This window comes from Sus scrofa, chromosome 6 (assembly GCF_054392235.1).
Source record: "Sus scrofa isolate SSC_HxYL_T2T_F1_AM1 chromosome 6, Sscrofa_HxYL_maternal_Yorkshire_Landrace_v2.0, whole genome shotgun sequence".
Lineage (NCBI taxonomy): Eukaryota > Metazoa > Chordata > Mammalia > Artiodactyla > Suidae > Sus > Sus scrofa.
Genome location: NC_139388.1, coordinates 75,774,672 through 75,791,813, shown reverse-complemented (window position 1 = coordinate 75,791,813; position 17,142 = coordinate 75,774,672). Strand labels below are relative to the sequence as shown.

Sequence of the window (17,142 nt, the reverse complement as noted above, 5' to 3'; positions counted from 1 at the left end):
TGTGATGATGGATATACAAGCATCCAGCCCAGTGCCTAGAACACAGTTGTGCTGTGTCCTTCTTAATGAGTATTTTACAAATACAGCCAGCGTGAGGTTTTATTTTGCGTTCGTTTTGTGGGACCTAGAATGTGTACAGTTGTTAGATTAGTGAGTTCTGCTGCATCACCTCATTGAAACAGTAAAGCATTCCTAGGTGGCTGAGTTCTGGAGTGTTTTTATTTTGTTTTTATTATAGATCAGCAACCGTTGGAAGCTGGCAAGCCAAGTACAGGTGCAAAAAGAATCTAAAGAAATTGCCAAGAAGAAGGCAGCTGAGCAAACAGGTAGCGTGGTGTTCCCTTCCTCGTAAACTCAGCGCTGTTGACTCAGTCGTTCAGCAAGGGGCCAGATGCAGCCATGAGCAAAGCGGACTCAGCCCTGCCCTCCAGCGCACCCCTCCTGCTGGGGGTGGTGGACGGCAAACCAGGGGGTGTGTGACCCGTCAGGTGGCAGTGGGGACTTCTGCAGAGAAAGGAAGGAAGCGCCTACAGAGGAGCGTGAGGGGGTGCAGGGCTGCTTCTGTCTGGGGTCCAGTGCATGTGACAGAGAGTAGGGCCCTGCAGCGAACAGGGCAGTGTCTGGACCATGGCCCAGTGAGGCCATGGCCCCAGCGCCGCACAGCTCAGATGGCCGGAGGCTGAGGGGAAGGTGGGGGAGCAGGCCGGCGTCTGTGCTCAGGACTTGGATTCCAGATGGGTTGGGAGCCCTGAAGGGTTCTGAGCAGAGGAAGGACGCGCACTGACGTGGGGGCTCACCTGCTGCGGCATCTCCCGCAAGGGAGTCGAGGCAGGGCCGGGATGCAGGTGAGGGGCGGTGCTGGCGTGGGCAGCGTAAGCAGGGTGGGCGGGGCTGGGGGGTCCCCGCAGTGAAGTTGCAGCAGTTGATGTCAGTAGGAGCGGTGCGTGTGGTACATGCTGGTTTTGTCCGGAGCCCCAAGAGAGGGAGGTGGAGCCGCCCTGAGGCTGCAGAGAGAGCCAGTGTGAGCTGGACGAGGGTTAGATTCTTGGCCTTGACCCCTCACGCCGAGATCCCTACGCAGGGTCCTCAGATGTCACCCGGGGGCTGGATGAGGGGCGGATGATGACGAGCCCAGCGTCCAGGCCCCAGGCGGCTGTGCTTGGGGCATTTGCGGAAACGGGGCGGGACCAGCCAGGGGCTAGGAGGTGGCGAGGGCGCGCTCAGCTGGGGTGAGCACCGAGGAGGACGGAAGCTCGGCCACTGCCAGCAACCACCATCGACATGGTTCTCTCTCTCTTACAGCTGCCCGGGACCAGGCCAGGGAGGAGTTCGGAGCCGCAGCAGCCCAGGCTGTGTCCGTGCGCCAGCAGGCTGCCGTACGTGCCAGCTTTGCCCCTTTTCCTTGCTGCCCCTGGTTGCTGTCAGGGTTTCCTCGGTCAGGAGGGCGTGCCTTTGGCTTCCCCCCAGTTCATGTCACCTTGACAAGTAGTGCCACCTCATTCCCCTCGGCAGTGTTGACGTCATCCCCATAAGATGTTTCTCCGGCTGTGTTGGGGGTGAAGCCGCCACTTGTAGGAGACAAGGCTTCAGGCCCACGTCGTGTCCCCCTCCACCTGGAGCCGTTCCACTTCCCACCGCCCTCAGTTCTCTAGAATGCCCAGCCCCGGCCTTTCGAAGTGACCCGATGTCCTTGTCCAGCTGGGCACTCGTCCATCTGGCAGTCGCCCCTCTCGGACTCCTGTCCCCGCCCAGGAGGCGGCGCGTCCCTGGCGCGGGGGTTGGTGGGCGGGGCTGCAGGCAGGGGCCCCCACCCCCCACAGCTGTCTCACGGGTCTGCTCCCCCCTGCAGCTGGAGACTGCTGCCAGGAAGAGAGAGCGAGTGACCAGTGACCCCAGGACGACAGAGCAGAAACAGGAGAAGAAGCGACTCAAAATTTCCAAGAAGCCAAAAGACCCAGATCCCTCAGAAAAAGAGTTTACCCCTTATGACTACAGCAAGTCGGATTTCAAGGCTTTTGCTGGTGAGGCCAGAACTGGTACCCCTGGGGACCACCGGACACGTGAGGAGGAGGCTGTGGGGTGACAGAGGCGAAGGGCTTCAGTGCGACAAAAGCCTGCCCGGGCCCTGGTGGGAACCCGAAATATCAGGGCGACACAGGGCACAGCAGCGGTGGGACAGAAACCCACCACCCTCCCTCCCTGGGCTGGCATGCGGGAGCCGCCCCCGCGGCGGTTCAGCAGGATGGCGTCCATTCTGGTCGTGGCTCTGTCCTTCCTCAATGCTTGTTCCCAGAAACATGTTTTCTCAGAGACAGACAGACAGACAGACAGACAGACAGACAGACAGACATGTTTTCTCAGAGACAGACAGACAGACAGACAGACAGACACACACACACACACACACACACACAGAGTAAAGGTTTGGTTTGTTAAAAAACCTGATGCCCCTGAGATGAAGCTCTGGGGTCCCATAGCCTATGAGGGCCCGTCCACTTTGAAGGGGCAGCAGGCGGCATTCCTGACTGCAGAGCAGCCTCCTTGGTGGCACAGCCTTTTGAAGAGAGAGAAGGCAGGGCAGGAAGGGCCGCCCAAGAGTCTTCTCTGCGGGAATATCACCTCTGGTCCAAGTTTACTGCCAGTGGCTTCATCTGCCACAGAGACCAGAGTGGATTCCTTGATGGAAAAGTGGCCAGTGCTTTAGCCCCTGCCCCGACCTCCTGAGAACAGACCTGCGAAAAAGGCGCCTGGTCTCCAGACCCTGTAGCCAGTGGGAAGGTGGTTTGTGAACTGACAGCAGCCACGGCTGCTCTCCGTGAAGGGGCGGGAGACCGACCGCCGGCTTCCTGAACTCGTGTGCGGGGGCCGTGACTCCGTCCATTGTGTGTATCCGCTCATGCTCACGACCACCGGCATCTCTCCTCTCTTCCCTTCCAGGAAACAGCAAATCCAAACCTTCTTTCCAGTTTGACCCAAACAAGCAGCCCCAGTCTGGCAAGGTAAGGCCCTGGACCGAGAAGGCTGGCCTCTCAAGGGGCCTGTTTTCTGCCCTCTTCCACCACAGGGAGGACAGGTCCATCTGGGGGTCCTTTTCCTTTTCCCTCTCCCCTCTCCCCTCTCCCCAAGTACAGACAATACCCATCAACTATTCCAGCAAGAAAACAAAATGTTTAGAGTCTCTCAGGGCAGGTGTGTGGTTTTGGAGGATGTTAGTCTCTTTCCTGCCATGGGAATTTTAGCTGCAGGCCGACAACACTCCCAGTGTAGCTGCCACGAACCTCCATCTGCCCTGTGGGCGTTGCTGCCAGTCAGCGGGGTGTGGCTGGACGTTTGACATGTGAAGGGCGAGGCCTGTGTGGCGCCCTTGCGTTCCTTTAGGAGCTCATCCTAACGGCCTTGCCTTGCTTTTTTTTTTTTTTTTTTTTTTTTCTTTTCTTTTTAGGGCTGCGCCCACAGCACATGGAGGTTCCCAGGCTTTAGGGGGTCAAACTGGAGCTACAGCTGCAGACCTACACCACAGGCACAGCAATGCCAGATCCCAGCTGCATCTGTGACCTATCCCATAGCTCACTGCAATGCCAGGTCCTTAACCCACTGAGCGAGGCCAGGGATCAAACCCACAACCTCATGGATACCAGTCAGATTTGTTTCCACTGAGCCACTATAGGAACTCCCAGTTGCAAGAAAACCAGTCACACCAGTGGTGCTGGAGTCCTTGATGGGCCATCTGACCTCAGGTGTGTTTTCCTGGGCGTCTTGCAGTCATGGTTGTTGCTCAGCTTAAATGGCTTCTTGTCTTTCCAGAAATGCATTGCGGCCAAAAAAATTAAGCAGTCGCTGGGGAACAAAAGCATGTCCTTTCCGACTGGAAAGTCTGACAGGTACGTACAAGGCGGACACAGCCAGGGAGGCCCCGAGCGAAGTCTCAGGAGCCTCCCCGACCCACTCCCTCTGTGTCCTCCGGAAAACCGAGCCGGGGGGAGAGATGATTGCTGGATGCCGCGTCCTGGTCCCTGCCTGCAGTCTCCGGTTCCAATCACCCTCAGCTCTCCTGTCCCCGCACACTTTCCCGGCATCACCTCAGAGCAGATAGGTTTGATGCTTGCCTAAATCAGCCTGTTTCTGAAGAATGAGGGAAAAAAATCAGTAAGCAAATGTGGGTCGTTATTGCTGTTCAAGAAATTTTTTTTTGCTTTTTAGGGCCTCATCCGCAGCATATGGAGGTTCCCAGGCAAGGGGTCTAATTGGAGCTGTAGCCACTGGCCTCCACCACAGCCACAGCAACTCAGGATCAGAGGCGCATCTTTGACCTACCCTACAGCTCACAGCACCGCCAGATCCTTAACCCACTGAGCGAGGATCGAACCTGCGTCCTCATGGATGCTAGTCAGATTTGTTAACCGCTGAGCCACGACGGGAACACCTATTCAAGAATATTTGAGTTAAAAAAACATGAAACCCTAATCCTTGGGCAGACCCTGCAAGTGTGGCGTGGTGCGGAAGGGACCTGTCTGGGTCAACTCGCTCCCTGGGCTCCAGCTTTTGTCCACATCACTGCCCAGTTCAGTTCTCCACGGCCCCCAGCAGACCACTTTCCCTCAGCTCTGCGTTGATGTTTATAAACTGGCTGAGGGCCAGCCTGGAGCCACACCAGAAGAGCTAAGCCTTCTGTCCTCTTGCTGTCTCTACAGAGGTTTCAGACACAACTGGCCGAAGAGATAGTGTTGGAAGAGACGCTTGGGATCCCCTAGTGGACGGGAAGCACCAGAGTGGTGCTGGTTTTGTACAGACTCATTTTTAAACCATTAAAAGTAATCCTTATGGGAAGAAAGCTGGTTCCTGACTTTTCTTTTGCAGCCGCCACAGCTCTGGCAGGAGAAGAGATCTCATCCTGTCACATGCCCCTCTTCAGCCGTCCATGGGCAAGGGTGCCCTTAGAGTGTGGTTTCTGGAGAAATCCAGGACCATCTCCGAGGAGGAAGGCAGGAGGAGCTCCTGTGACTCAGGAAAGGGCGGTGACCACAGGGCCTGGAGCACATGGGCCTCCCGACTCTCTGTCCTGGGAGGCTCCGGGGCCATCGTAGTCGCACACACACTCAGATCACACAAATGAAGCCGAGTGGTGGAAAAAGGCCTTCGGGAAGAGGGGCTGGTGGGCACTTCCAGCCAGCAGAGCCTGGTAGCCTGGTATCTTCTCGGTTCCTTTCTCTCTCCCTTTTTCTTCTTTTTCTTTTTCATGTGGAAGTTTCCGGGGGAGGGATCAAACCCACGCCACAGCTGTAACCAGAGCCACAGCAGTGACACTACCAGATCCTTAATCCCCTTGTGGCCAAAACTCAGCTCCTGTCCACTGGTGATGAATAGAAACTGAGACAGTTTGGTGGAGAAAAAAAAAACTACTTTATTGCTTTGCCAAGCAAAGGAGGCCACATGGGTGCCTTCCTTTGGGAGAGAACAGGAGGTGGAAAATAGGGCCACAGAGAAGGTCAGGGTAGATTCAAGTTTTTAAAATTTTTTTTATTATAGTTGATTTACAATGTTCTTTCTTTCTTTTGTCTTTTTGCTTTTTAGGGCCACACTCACGGCATATGGAGGTTCCCAGGCTAGGGGTCGAATTGGAGCTGGAGCCGCCGGCCTATGCCACAGCCACAGAAACGCCAGATCCTTAACCCACTGAGCAAGGCCAGGGATTGAACCCGAAACCTCATGGTTCCTAGTCGGATTTGTTAACCACTGCACCACAACAGGAACTCCTACAATGTTCTTTCAATTTTTGCTGTACAGCAAAGTGACCCGGGCATACATATCTATACATTCTTTTTCTTGTATTATCTTCTATCAGTTCCCATGTGGCTCAGTGGTTAACGAACCCGACTAGCATCCATATTATCTTCTATCATGTTCTAGCACAAGTGATTAGATACAGTTGCCTGTGCTGTACAGCAGGACCTGTTGCTTATCCATTCTAAATGAAATAGTTTAGATGTAAGCTTTCATTCTTCAAAGCCCGGTGTTTAGTGGCCCCAGGACTGGTTCTGGTGGTCCTCCTCTCTGGTTTTCATTTGTTGGGACATTTCATTCTGCAGAAGATCTCAAAGATACTGTATATTCACTGAGGAGGAGCCAGGACCCTGCCCCAAGGCTGTACCATTGTTTCTAGACTGTTCCTCCCTAGTCTCTGCATCCCCTCCCTTCCTTCATTAGCAACTGGGTGAGCCTGCCCTTTGGAACTCAGGGAAGGTCCTGGAGGCTGAAGCTTATTCCTTAAAAATAAGAACTGAGGGACGCAGGCTTATGCCCAGGAGCCCCATGGGGCCTGCTTGGTTTCACACTGAGCCATGAGGGAACTCTGGGAACTCCATTTTTGTACTTTTTTGTCTTTTTTGGGTGTACCGGAGGCATATGGAAGTTCCCAGGCAAGGGGTCTAATCAGAGCTGTAGCTCTTGGCCTACGACATAGCTCACGGCAGCCCTGGATCCTTAACCCACTGAGCGAGGCCAGGGATGGAACCCACATCCTCATGGATTCTAGTCAGGTTCATTACCACTGAGCCATGACAGGGACTCCAAGAATTTTTCTAGGTGAGAAATTATTCTCTACTAAGGATGGCTTAAGGAGGCTTCATGAAAGGGGCATCGGGGTTGCACCTTGAAAAGTAGGAGAAGTTCAGAGAACCTTGAAGCCAGTGCTACTCAAAGACTGGTCTCTGCTGAAGACCACCTGGGAGCCCATTAGAAAAGCAGAACCCTGGAGTTCTCACTGTAGCTCAGCAAGTTAAGAACTCAAATAGTATCTATGAGGATGCAGTTCAATCCCTAGCCTCATTCAGTGGGTTAAGGATCTGGTTTTGCCACAAGCTGTGGTGTAGGTCACGGATGCAGCTTGGATATGTGTTGCAGTGTGTCTGTGGCGTAGGCTGGTGGCTACAGCTCTGATTCGACCTCTAGCCTGGGAACTTACCCATGTCATGGGTGCGGCCCTAAAAAGACCCCCCCCCCCCCGAAAAAAAAATGAAGAAAGAAAAGCAGAACCCCAACCTCCACCCAAGACCAGCACTATCGGGATGGAGGGCTGGACCCAGACACTGGTCTTAACTTTCCAGATGCTTCTTACACATGCTTTAGTTTGAGGACCACATGCTGTAAGCAGGGCAGTGTGCCCCCAGCCTTGCTTAGTGGGGTTATTGCTGGTCAGAAGAGAAGTGAATAATGGAGACAACGTCTAAGTTTTCAGTGTCTGGTCTTGCAAAGGAGAAAGTTGGCAAACTGATGACAGTGCCAAATACATTCTGTTGTTTCTTTCTTGGGGTTTTTTTGGCTGAGGCTTGTGGCAGTTCCTGGGCCAGGGGTTAAACCCAAGCCACAGCTGTAACCAGAGTCACAACAATGACAACCCTGGATCCTTAACCCACTGAGCCACCAGGGAACTCCCCTAATATGTTTCTGAAGTTTTACTTCAAATTGCCAAAGTCCAGGCACTACTGAGCCATGGGATGGAGCCAAGAGCCTTGGGGGTTTGGAGTACAGCTATATTTCCATTTCACTAAAGCTTCACATTATGGGGAGATTGCTTGGATCCCCAGGGACCAGGGAAGATGCACAAGCACGTGGAGGAACGCGTGTCAGTCAGTCTAGAACTGCTCCGTGTCTCTGAACCCTGGAGGCTGTGACAGGGCCTGTGCTCTGGGACAAGGATCTGGCAGGCCTGGTGGGTGGAGGGAGAGGATTTATGAGCAGAAGGGTTCTTTGCTTAGGGAGGTATGCTGCTGTTTTTGGTCCATAGGAAACATGCCATAAACATTTTCAACCAAGTAGCACCAATCCCAGTCATAACCACAGGTGTCTACCTGGCTGAACCTAAGGCTTAAAAAAATGACTCCAGGAGTCCCTGCCGTGGTGCTGGTACAGTGGGTTAAGAATCTAACTGCAGCAGCTCAGGTCTCTGCAGAGGTGAAGGTTTGATCCCTGGCCCGGAACAGTAGGTCAGAGGATATGGCATTGCCAATGCAGGTCACAGCTGTAGCTTGGATTCAATCCCAGGCTCTAGAACTTACGTATGACCCAGGTGTGACCATTAAAAAAAGATTCCAGGTGCTAGACACGTACTCACCTTACAACAGCCCCATTTAGTCCATTGCCTTGAACAGTGGCCATTTACCCAACACTTGTCCTCTTAAAAATTATCTGCCCCTTGGGAGGATGGGACAATTGACCCACTGGACAGGTCTGTTTGTTTTTGTCTTTTTAGGGCCTCACCCATGACATATGGAAGTTCCCAGGCTAGGGGCTGAATCAGAGTTGCAGCTGCCAGCCTACACCACAGCCACAGCAACACCAGATCCAAGCCACATCCATGACCTACACTGCAGCTCATGACAGCACTGGATCCTTAACTCACTGAGTGAGGCCAGGGATTGAACCCAAGTCCTCATGGGTGCTAGTCAGGTTTGTTTCCCCTGAGCCACTCCTTGTGATCTGAAGGTGACATTTCTGGGCTCGTGGTCCTGTACACCTGGGGACTTTCTTTTTTGCCTGAAATGTATGCAGGACTTTTGTTTTCTTTGAACTTGGAAGGTTTGAGCTACTATACACACTAACCCAGAGGTCCCATTACTGCTGGCGCTTGAGGCCACGACCATAGCTTTACCTCCTCTACAGGAGAGCCAAGAGTGTCATTCATTGTCTTCATTTGAGGAGGCACATGCTGGAGCAGCTTTGTTCAACCTGCAGGAGGGAGGAATAGTTTTGCTCTTCCACTGTCCCCCAGTGCCATGCAGTGCCCTAGGAACGCCACCCTCCACCCCACCTCCGCTGGGCTCAGCTGTGCAGCACCTGGAAGAAAGCCAAGCCAGCTGACTCCACTGGGTGCCTGGACTGCGCCCTGGCCTCCCACGTTCACTCAGCCTATAACCGAGTGCTGCCAGCTATAGACACCACCCCCAGTCTCATGGAGCTTGCAGTTTGGCTCAGGGACACAGAAGTGAACAGGCTATCACAACTCAAAGGCATAAATGTCTCCCTGTGCAGGCTGTGATGTGAACACCATAACCCAAGAATACGGCTGAACCCAATCAAACCAGCAGTAAGTGACACACTCGTTGCCTATCTTATCTGCTGCATGATCCTGACCCTGGGCCGGGTAACAGTTCCGTGGGAGCCATCTCCTGGCAATTCTTTTCCTGCCTCGGCTCACCTCCCCTTTAGCAGGAGCTTAAACTCAACTAAGGCTCATTATTGCTGGAAAGCTTGAGGCTTACAGCAACTCATAAACACTAGTGTTTTCCATTTGGGCTTAAGACACAGGACTTCCCACCTCCAAGTGGAGGTTGCAATACATCACTCCTAAAACACCCCCATCATAATGTCACCAGTAGCTTATTCCAGTTTCATCTCCCTTCCCTGGCAGGCAAAGACCTAGGTGTACAGAGCAATTAGCATTTAATATTTGTAATTAGCATGCCTAATGTGATTCAGAGAAGTTCCTTGACATTTTCATAAAAACAGAAAGCACATTCCCGCCCACCCTTCAAGGAACGAGGCCCAGTCTGTCAAAAAAAAAAAAAAACAAAAAAAAACTGTGCCAGTCTTTTTGGTGCTGAATATGCATGCGTTGGCTTCTTCCGGGGCACTGCTGGTAAATTTAGAAACTCGTTTAGAAAAGAACTCGTTCTCATTCAGCAGCCATACGCTCCCGGATCCGAGAATCTAGGGGGGGAAATGCCTCTATCGGGCTTAAGTCGTGGGGCTGTGACGGTCCTTCTCAAGTAAATAAAACCTTCGTTGGTGCCCCAGACAAACCACACACACTGCCAAAGTCCAATCCGGAGCCAAATTTGGGAACGCGGTGAGAGATACATTCTACTCTATCGCTCCAGTGCAACAACGTAACTCTTCGCCCGACAATGTAGCCGCCCGCTCCAGCGTCTCCAGCCCAAGGGTTCAAGCCAGCGGTCCGCACATCCCGGCGCCCAGACACTCAGCGCAGAGCCTGAGATGTCAGCTCAGGTTTTCCCTCCAGAGCCCGGCACCCCTCGGCTCCTCTCGGTGCCCGTTGGTGCCTCCCCGGCCCCGGCCCCACGTGGCCCCTGGAAGCGGACCGCACTACCCTGCTGTCGCCGACCTACCGCCCGCCCCAGCCACTGAGCGCCGAGCTGCGGGCTCGTGGCCAATGAGCGCTCTCAGCGCGCCATCGGGGGCGGGGCCTCCGGGCCAACGCGAGCCGGGGCCACCAATGGAGGGCCTGGGACCCGCCCCTGGCAACAGGCCCCGCCCACCAACCAGGTTAGGTTGCCGCGCGGGAGGCGGGGCCGAGTTGGTCCTGTTGTGCTGCGGCTCCGCGCGGCCTGCAGTCCCGGGCTCGCGCCCCGCGCCGCCCGCTCGCCAGCCCGCCCGCCATGGAGCCCGGCCCCGACGGCCCCGCAGCTCCCGGCCCCGCTGCCATCCGCGAGGGCTGGTTCCACGAGACGTGCAGCCTGTGGCCCGGCCAGGCCCTGTCTCTTCAGGTGGAGCAGCTGCTACATCATCAACGCTCGCGGTACCAGGATATCCTCGTCTTCCGCAGGTACTCTCGCCGGCCTGGCCCCGCGCCCCCGAGCCCCCGCGGTGGCTCTCAGCCCAGACCGCCGGCCTCTGGCTGTCCGTATCCACGCAGCCCGCCGAGACTCCCGCCCTGGTTTCGGCCCAGCCCGCCCCTCTTCCTGTCGGACCCCTGTCTTGCGCCCTTTACCTCCGGATGCCCCCGGCCGTCTCTGCCCAGCTCCTCCCTCCGCAAGACTGTCAGAACTTCTCGACAACTAGGCCCGGCTCTCCCCTCGGTCCCCTCCCCACCCCGTATCCCGACTCCCTGGGCTGGGGGCCGGCGTTTCGGGCGGTCCTCTTCGGCGAGGAGGGAGTTGGAGTCTGCGCCCACCCGACGCGCCGAGCTCCACGTGTCAGTTCTGGACACGTCAGAGCCGGGACCCCGAGTCCAGCCTCCACCTAGCGGGCCTGCCAGCCGATCCCCGCCACGTGTCACCCCCAGGACTCAGCCCTGGAGCCCCTTGGCAGGTTGGGGGAGATTCTTCTCACCCAGGGCGAGTGGGCGCACGTTGCCCCCTGCCCAGGGAACGCACGTCCCTGACTGTCACTCCCTCTCGCTCGCAGTAAGAGCTATGGCAACGTGCTGGTGTTGGACGGCGTCATCCAGTGCACCGAGAGAGATGAATTCTCCTACCAGGAGATGATAGCCAACCTGCCCCTTTGCAGCCACCCCAACCCTCGCAAGGTACCCCCCCCTCCCCCGCTCCCACCCAGATCCAGCCCTGAGTCCAGGAATGGGCCCCACTGGACAGTGCTGGGGGCCCCGGATGTGCCCAGCGCTCAGCCCAGGTGCTTCCCAAACAGCTGTCAGAGAAAGCGCTGGCAGGGACAAGGGGCCTAACGGGAAGGAGCAGCCCTGGCCTGAGTTTCCAGGAAAAGAGGACACTTTGTGCCCCTTTCCTGGGGCCAGAAAGCTTTTCTAAGAGCAGAAAGTGAAGTAATGAGGTCTGTGCATCAGAGGAACTGAGAAATCTTTCCAGATGGTTCTCTCTGCTCAGTGCAGTTTGAGGGAGTGGGGGTGGGGGCAGGCCACTGAGTCCTGCTGGAGCCTGTTGGAGAGGGCGGGTCCCCAGGGCCCTGCTCCTGGCTGACTCTTCCTCCCCCACCCCCCACCAGGTGCTGATCATCGGGGGCGGGGATGGGGGCGTCCTGAGGGAGGTGGTCAAGCACCCCGCCGTGGAGTCCGTGGTCCAGTGCGAGATTGATGAGGTGAGTGGCTAAGGCCCTGCAGGGGCAGGTTCAAGCCTCAGTTTGCCCTAAATGGGCTGTTTACCCTTGGGCAAGTTGCTTAACCTTTCTAGGCCTGTTTCTTGGTCTCAAGAACATGTTGGGAGGATTTAGTAGGAAAACCAGGAGGTAAAGCACCTGGCACATCCTGGATGTGCCAGGGATGCCAGTTCTTAGTAAGACTAAGAGCTGATTTGTCACAGAAGTCCCAGGGGTCTCCAACCACTAGTGCCGCTGCCCTTCCCAGCAGCAGGTTTTAGTGAGCAGCTGGGTGCTGAGATTCAGGTCAGTAGGCCTGTCCAGCCCCTGCCTTCTTGGAGCTGATATTTCAGTTGGGAGACACCAAAGGCTTATGCGCAAGTTCAGGATAAAAGTGAGGCCAGCTGGTGGGGTGTGAGTTGGAGCTGAGGCCTGAATGGAGGAGCTGGCCTTGTGGAGGCAGGGAAAGGCTCTCCAGGTGGAGGCTGGAATTGCAAACCTCAGAAATAGCAAAAAAAGGGAGTTCCCTTTATTCGTGGCTCAGTGGGTTAAGAACCTGATTAGTATCCATGAGGATGCAGGTTTGATCCCTGGCCTTTCTCAGTGGGTTAAGGATCCAGCATTGCCAGGAGCTGTGCTGTAGATGAGATTGAGCTTGGATCTGGCGTTGCAGTGACTGTGGTGTAGGCCGGCAGCTGCAACTCCAATTTGACCCCTAGCCTGCGAACTTCCATATGCCGCACCTGTGGTCCTACGAAGCAAAAACAAAACAAAAGCAAAAAAGTCACTCGGCTGGAGCGATTGGGTCTGAGGAGAGGAAACGGGGTGGTAGAGGAGTGGGCTGAGCTGCAGGCGAGCCAGTCTTCCGAGAAGCTGAGAAGGAATCAGACCGCAAATTGGGCTTCTGCCAAGGGAATGGCTTGCCCAAGGTGGCGGGGCTGTAAGAGAGAGTCCCACTGGACTCTCTCTGGCTCCAGGGCCCCCACCCCCCCCACCCCCCCCGTGGCCCAGCTTGTTCCCTCCTGTTCCCTCCCCAGGATGTCATTCAGGTCTCTAAGAAGTTCCTGCCAGGCATGGCTGTCAGCTACTCTAGCTCAAAGCTGACCCTGCATGTGGGCGACGGTTTTGAGTTCATGAAACAGAACCAGGACGCCTTCGACGTCATCATCACGGACTCCTCAGACCCCATGGGTAAGCGAGGGATGGCCGGGAGACTCTAGCAGCTGCCCGTGGGGAGGCCACCCTCTCCCCGTGTGTCCCAGGCCTGAGTTGCCGAGTAGAGGGACTAGCAGGGCACCTTCCCCTTCCAACCTGGCTCCGCAGACAGGAGGGGGCCTGGCGGCTGGGGAGAGTGGGGCTCTGGCCTTGGTCCATGGAGGCCCCAGTTTCCTCTTAGGCCTCCTCTCTGCTCTTGACAGGCCAGCATCAGGGTGTGCGCGGGGATCTAGTCTTAAACCAAGGCCCAGGGTGGCGATTCCTTCGATGAGACTCCCCCAGGAATGGGGTTAAAATGTGGAGCCCCTTGTACCGGGGCAGTGGATCCCCACACCCTCTTGGTGGCTGGTTTCTGAATGCCACTCGGGTTCAGTTTCCAGCTGGGCCCCTTGGCAGCTGTGTGGGTCTGCATGGCAGGGTGACAGTGACCCTCGCCACCCCAAGCCAGGCTCAGGCAGTCCCGGTCAGTGGTCATCGTCCCTTATTGCCCCACCTCCCTACAGGCCCTGCCGAGAGTCTCTTCAAGGAGTCCTACTACCAGCTCATGAAGACTGCCCTCAAGGAGGAGGGCATCCTGTGCTGCCAGGGTGAGGGGCCGCCCTTGTGGGGAGGGGGCGGGGAAGGGCCTGCGGGTGCTGACAATGCCGCCTCCTGCCCCATACCCAGGCGAGTGCCAGTGGCTGCACCTAGACCTCATCAAGGAGATGCGGCAGTTCTGCAAGTCGCTCTTCCCCGTGGTGGACTATGCCTACTGCACCATCCCCACCTACCCCAGTGGCCAGATCGGCTTCATGCTCTGCAGCAAAAACCCAGTGAGCGCTGGGCTGTCCCGGGGGTGGGGGCGGGTGGGCACGGAGAGCCCTCCCCTGAGACCAGCCCCCCTGTCCCCAGAGCACCAACTTTCGGGAGCCCGTGCAGCTGCTGACGCAGAAGCAGGTGGAGCAGAGGCAGCTGAGATACTACAACTCGGACGTGCACCGGGCGGCCTTTGTCCTGCCCGAGTTTGCCCGTAAGGTGAGCCGCCGGCGGGGCAGGGGGACCCAGGGCTCCCTGAGGGGCCACCTTGGCCCCCACACAACCCAGCAGCCTGCTGACTAGGCCCTGTGTCCCGCCAGGCCCTGAATGATGCGGACTGAGCCCAGGTGCCGCTGCCGCCAAGCCCAGGACCTCGGCCGGGGAGCCTCCCACCAGCCCAGTGTCACAGGCCCCAGAACGCTGGGCGGACTGTCTGTCCTTCCTGGTGTGGCATTCAGCCTCCAAGCCTATGCCAGCTGTGTACAGCACCACCTCCGCCTTCTGTCACCCCTCACTCACCAAACACGTGTATTTATAACAAAATTCCGAATTGTGTGTCCCTGGAACTCCAGTGGCCCCAGGTAGGGCTCCTGGGTGTGGCAGATTCTGCACTGGCCACGCCGGCAGGCCTCTGAGTATCTGCTGCGTGAGTGAGCAGGCCTGCCTCCCTGTGTAACCTTCCACTGGCCCTTTGACCTCTGTGGTCCCCAGAGACCCAGCAGCTGTTAAACTGGACCCCAGTCTGTCCTGAGAAGCTGCCTTGGTCCTTGCTTCACCAAGCCCCATACGAGGTTGGTGGTGACAGGCCCATGGGGCTGGGGCTGGAGGGTTGTCAAAATCAAAGAGCCTTCTTTTCTCCTGGGCTGCAGAAGATTTGGGGCCAGGTCCGATCCTGGGATGGATATTAGCAGTCACCCCAGAGGCAGCTGGCCGGAGCATGGTTGGGCTGGCACATCAGGTGCCTTGACTTGGCTCAGATTTCAGACCTGGTTCAAGTTCTGCCTGCCCCCCTCAATGAGTGTACCCTCTGGCAAATTCCTAGAAGCTCCCCCCTCCCCAGTCTTGAGAACTTGAGAAAGCAAGCGTGTGTGACCCATACCGTGACTCTGGGCACAGCACTGTCCCCTCTCCAAGGTGCTGAACCTACAGACACCCCAGCCCTCCTAGCTGCCAGGACCCCAGGCTCTGGTGCTGGGACAGGAGCCACCACAGCCAGATACAGACTAGCAGACGAGGCCCCTGGTCCACTCCCAACTTCGCAGGGAAGGTCCCTGCTCCTTGGAAATGCTAGCATCACCAGCCCCACCCCACACCTGCCCTTGGCAGAGACCTGGCCAGAGGATGTGCTCACCCGGGAAGCTGGGAGGCAGGGAGCGTGCAGGGCAAGGCAGTGGCCCCAACCTAATGGTGGTTTGATAACCCCTCCAGCCTCGCCCTTACCCTGACCACCACCCTGGAGCCCTCATTTATCAGGGGCCAGGGCTGTGGTCAAAATGAGGATGGAGAGCAGGGGTCCAGCTATGTCGCCAGCTCCCCTGTGGCCTCAGGCCAGTCACCTGTCCACTCTGGGCTTTGGCTGCTCTGCCCTCATCAAGCCACTGCACTGAGCACCTTTCAATATTCCTCCCTGGTCAGACCCCGAGCGGGCCTCCCCTTCTGCCCCAGAGTCCTGCTGTTCCTAAGGAGGCTGGGTGGAGTCAGGGCTTGTCTGGGCTGCAAGGCAAATTCCAGGCCAAGGAAGCTAAACTTGATGATCCCCAAGGAAGTGCTAGTCACTCCACCTGCCCGGGGCTGTGCTAGGCTGGCTTCCCAGGAGCCACCTTGCTTGGTCTGCGTCTGCACCCTGGGGCTCCCAGGAGGGGCGCGGGCCAAGACCTCCACTCAGCAGCCCTGCCCACGGCCCATCTTCTGACCAGGCCCTGGGAACATCTATACGAGGACACCCAGGAAGTGAAGGTGGGTCTCCAGGCCTGGGTCACGTGGACTGAGCCACTCAATCCTGACTGAGTTACCCCGGGTGTGAAATGAGATAACCTGTGTCCCGCGGTGCTCACTGAGCTGGTGGAAGTCAGGTTCATTTATCGGGCTAGGACTGCAGAGGAAGAGGGGAGGGTGCAGGCAGCAGAGGTGCCTGCAAGGATGCCTGGCCTGGAAAGTCGGAGTCTGCAGTACACCCCACTGCTTCCCCAACATCTGCGCACAGGGACCCACCTGGAGGGGGTGGAGGTGGAGGACAGGCCCTGGACCCCACATCTGGGTGGATGTGATGTAGACACAGACAGAGCCACTGAAGCGGAAGCAGGCGGACAGGACACAGGTCCTGGACGCCCGGCAGCAGGTCATGAACAGGCTGTGCCTGCAGCAGGGAGAAAGTAAAAATCCTTTCTGGAGTGGTGAAGTTCAGGTGTTCAAGTGTCCTGCCCCTGGTTTCAGGACTCAAAATAGTTCACACGTGGATTGTTAGAAGATAAAGAGCAGCCCCCCCCCTCCCCCGCTGCCCCATTTTTCTCCCTGGAGGCAGTCTGTGTGCCTCTGTTAGCTGATTATTTTGGTATTTACTGTCAAGTCTCTAATATGCTTGTATTCCTGCTTTCATGACTTGTCAGTTTTAGTTGGAGTCTGTTGCTTTTCCACTGGGAAGATGAGGCTTTGGCTCTTCGCTGCCCTGCCCCCATCACACAGAACAGTCGTGGTTGGCTCAGCAGTCAGTATTTGCACCAGTTTCCACTATGCAAATGCCGGTGGCAGCTGAGATGAGCTGAGTTATGGCGTTAAAAATCATAACTTTTTAAAATTTCCGGGATAGCTGCTTGTTCTCCCTGGGGGCTTTTTAAAAATTTACTTAACTTTTAATATGTTGATCACTAATTTAGCCCCAAACTTTTTACCAACCTGCTAAAACTCGGGATCTTTGGACCCAACACTTCTGAGGTTCTGGTCAATACACTCATCAATTTTTTTTTATTGTGAGAGTCTAAGTAATTTACTTAGTCTCATTGTAATTTCTAATTCACCATCATATTTGCTGGAATGTTCAGTGATACGAAGTATTAACATGCATTTCTTCATTATGAGTTGTACCATACTGTAAATAACACTCACTTAGGAAAAATAACTACTGAAAAAAAATGTCTTTAAGGATTTTTGGACTCTACAGGTGTCCTATCATTTTCATCTTCCTAAAGAACCCATTGATAGCCTCCTGACCTCCCCAGACGGAACTGTCAGGACCATTATCTCTCGGACCCCATATCTTCCAGTTTCTTGGTTTACTCCCTTGTTTTGGTGGAGCATATCCTAGAGGAGTTTTCTGAGAAAAGGGACAAGGATGAAAGTTTTTTAAAAATC

General features: G+C 55.9%; 2 protein-coding genes and 1 long non-coding RNA gene across 6 annotated transcripts in view; 2 read left to right on the top strand and 1 right to left on the bottom strand.

Annotated features, from left to right (window-relative positions):
* The window catches only part of EXOSC10 (exosome component 10), a 23,408-nt gene extending 18,577 nt beyond the window's left edge, over window positions 1-4,831 (top strand). For all 3 annotated transcript variants that reach the window (XR_014807052.1, XR_014807051.1, XM_013998976.3), the window contains exons 20-25: window positions 239-326; window positions 1,303-1,376; window positions 1,850-2,021; window positions 2,938-2,999; window positions 3,805-3,881; window positions 4,692-4,831. Coding sequence is in view for 1 of the 3 variants with exons in the window: in XM_013998976.3 (XP_013854430.3) it covers window positions 239-326; window positions 1,303-1,376; window positions 1,850-2,021; window positions 2,938-2,999; window positions 3,805-3,881; window positions 4,692-4,722 (504 nt within the window). In the remaining 2 variants the exon portion in view is untranslated. The remainder of the gene's footprint in view (window positions 1-238; window positions 327-1,302; window positions 1,377-1,849; window positions 2,022-2,937; window positions 3,000-3,804; window positions 3,882-4,691) is intronic.
* LOC110261096 (uncharacterized) lies at window positions 202-10,842 on the bottom strand. Of its 2 annotated transcripts, none has more exons than XR_014807056.1 (3): window positions 10,727-10,842; window positions 8,648-8,724; window positions 202-4,122 (listed from the first exon to the last, which is right to left on the bottom strand). It is a non-coding gene; the product is annotated as an uncharacterized LOC110261096 (long non-coding RNA). The 2 variants fall into 2 exon arrangements; XR_002344900.2 differs by lacking the exon at window positions 202-4,122 and adding an exon at window positions 5,818-7,705 and having other exon boundaries at window positions 10,727-10,825.
* SRM (spermidine synthase) lies at window positions 10,348-17,142 on the top strand. Its single transcript, XM_003481950.5, has 8 exons — window positions 10,348-10,561; window positions 11,143-11,263; window positions 11,695-11,787; window positions 12,822-12,975; window positions 13,503-13,586; window positions 13,666-13,811; window positions 13,891-14,013; window positions 14,115-17,142. Exons 1-8 carry the CDS (start codon window positions 10,395-10,397, stop codon window positions 14,133-14,135), a joined length of 909 nt encoding a protein of 302 aa, XP_003481998.1. The 5' UTR covers window positions 10,348-10,394; the 3' UTR covers window positions 14,136-17,142.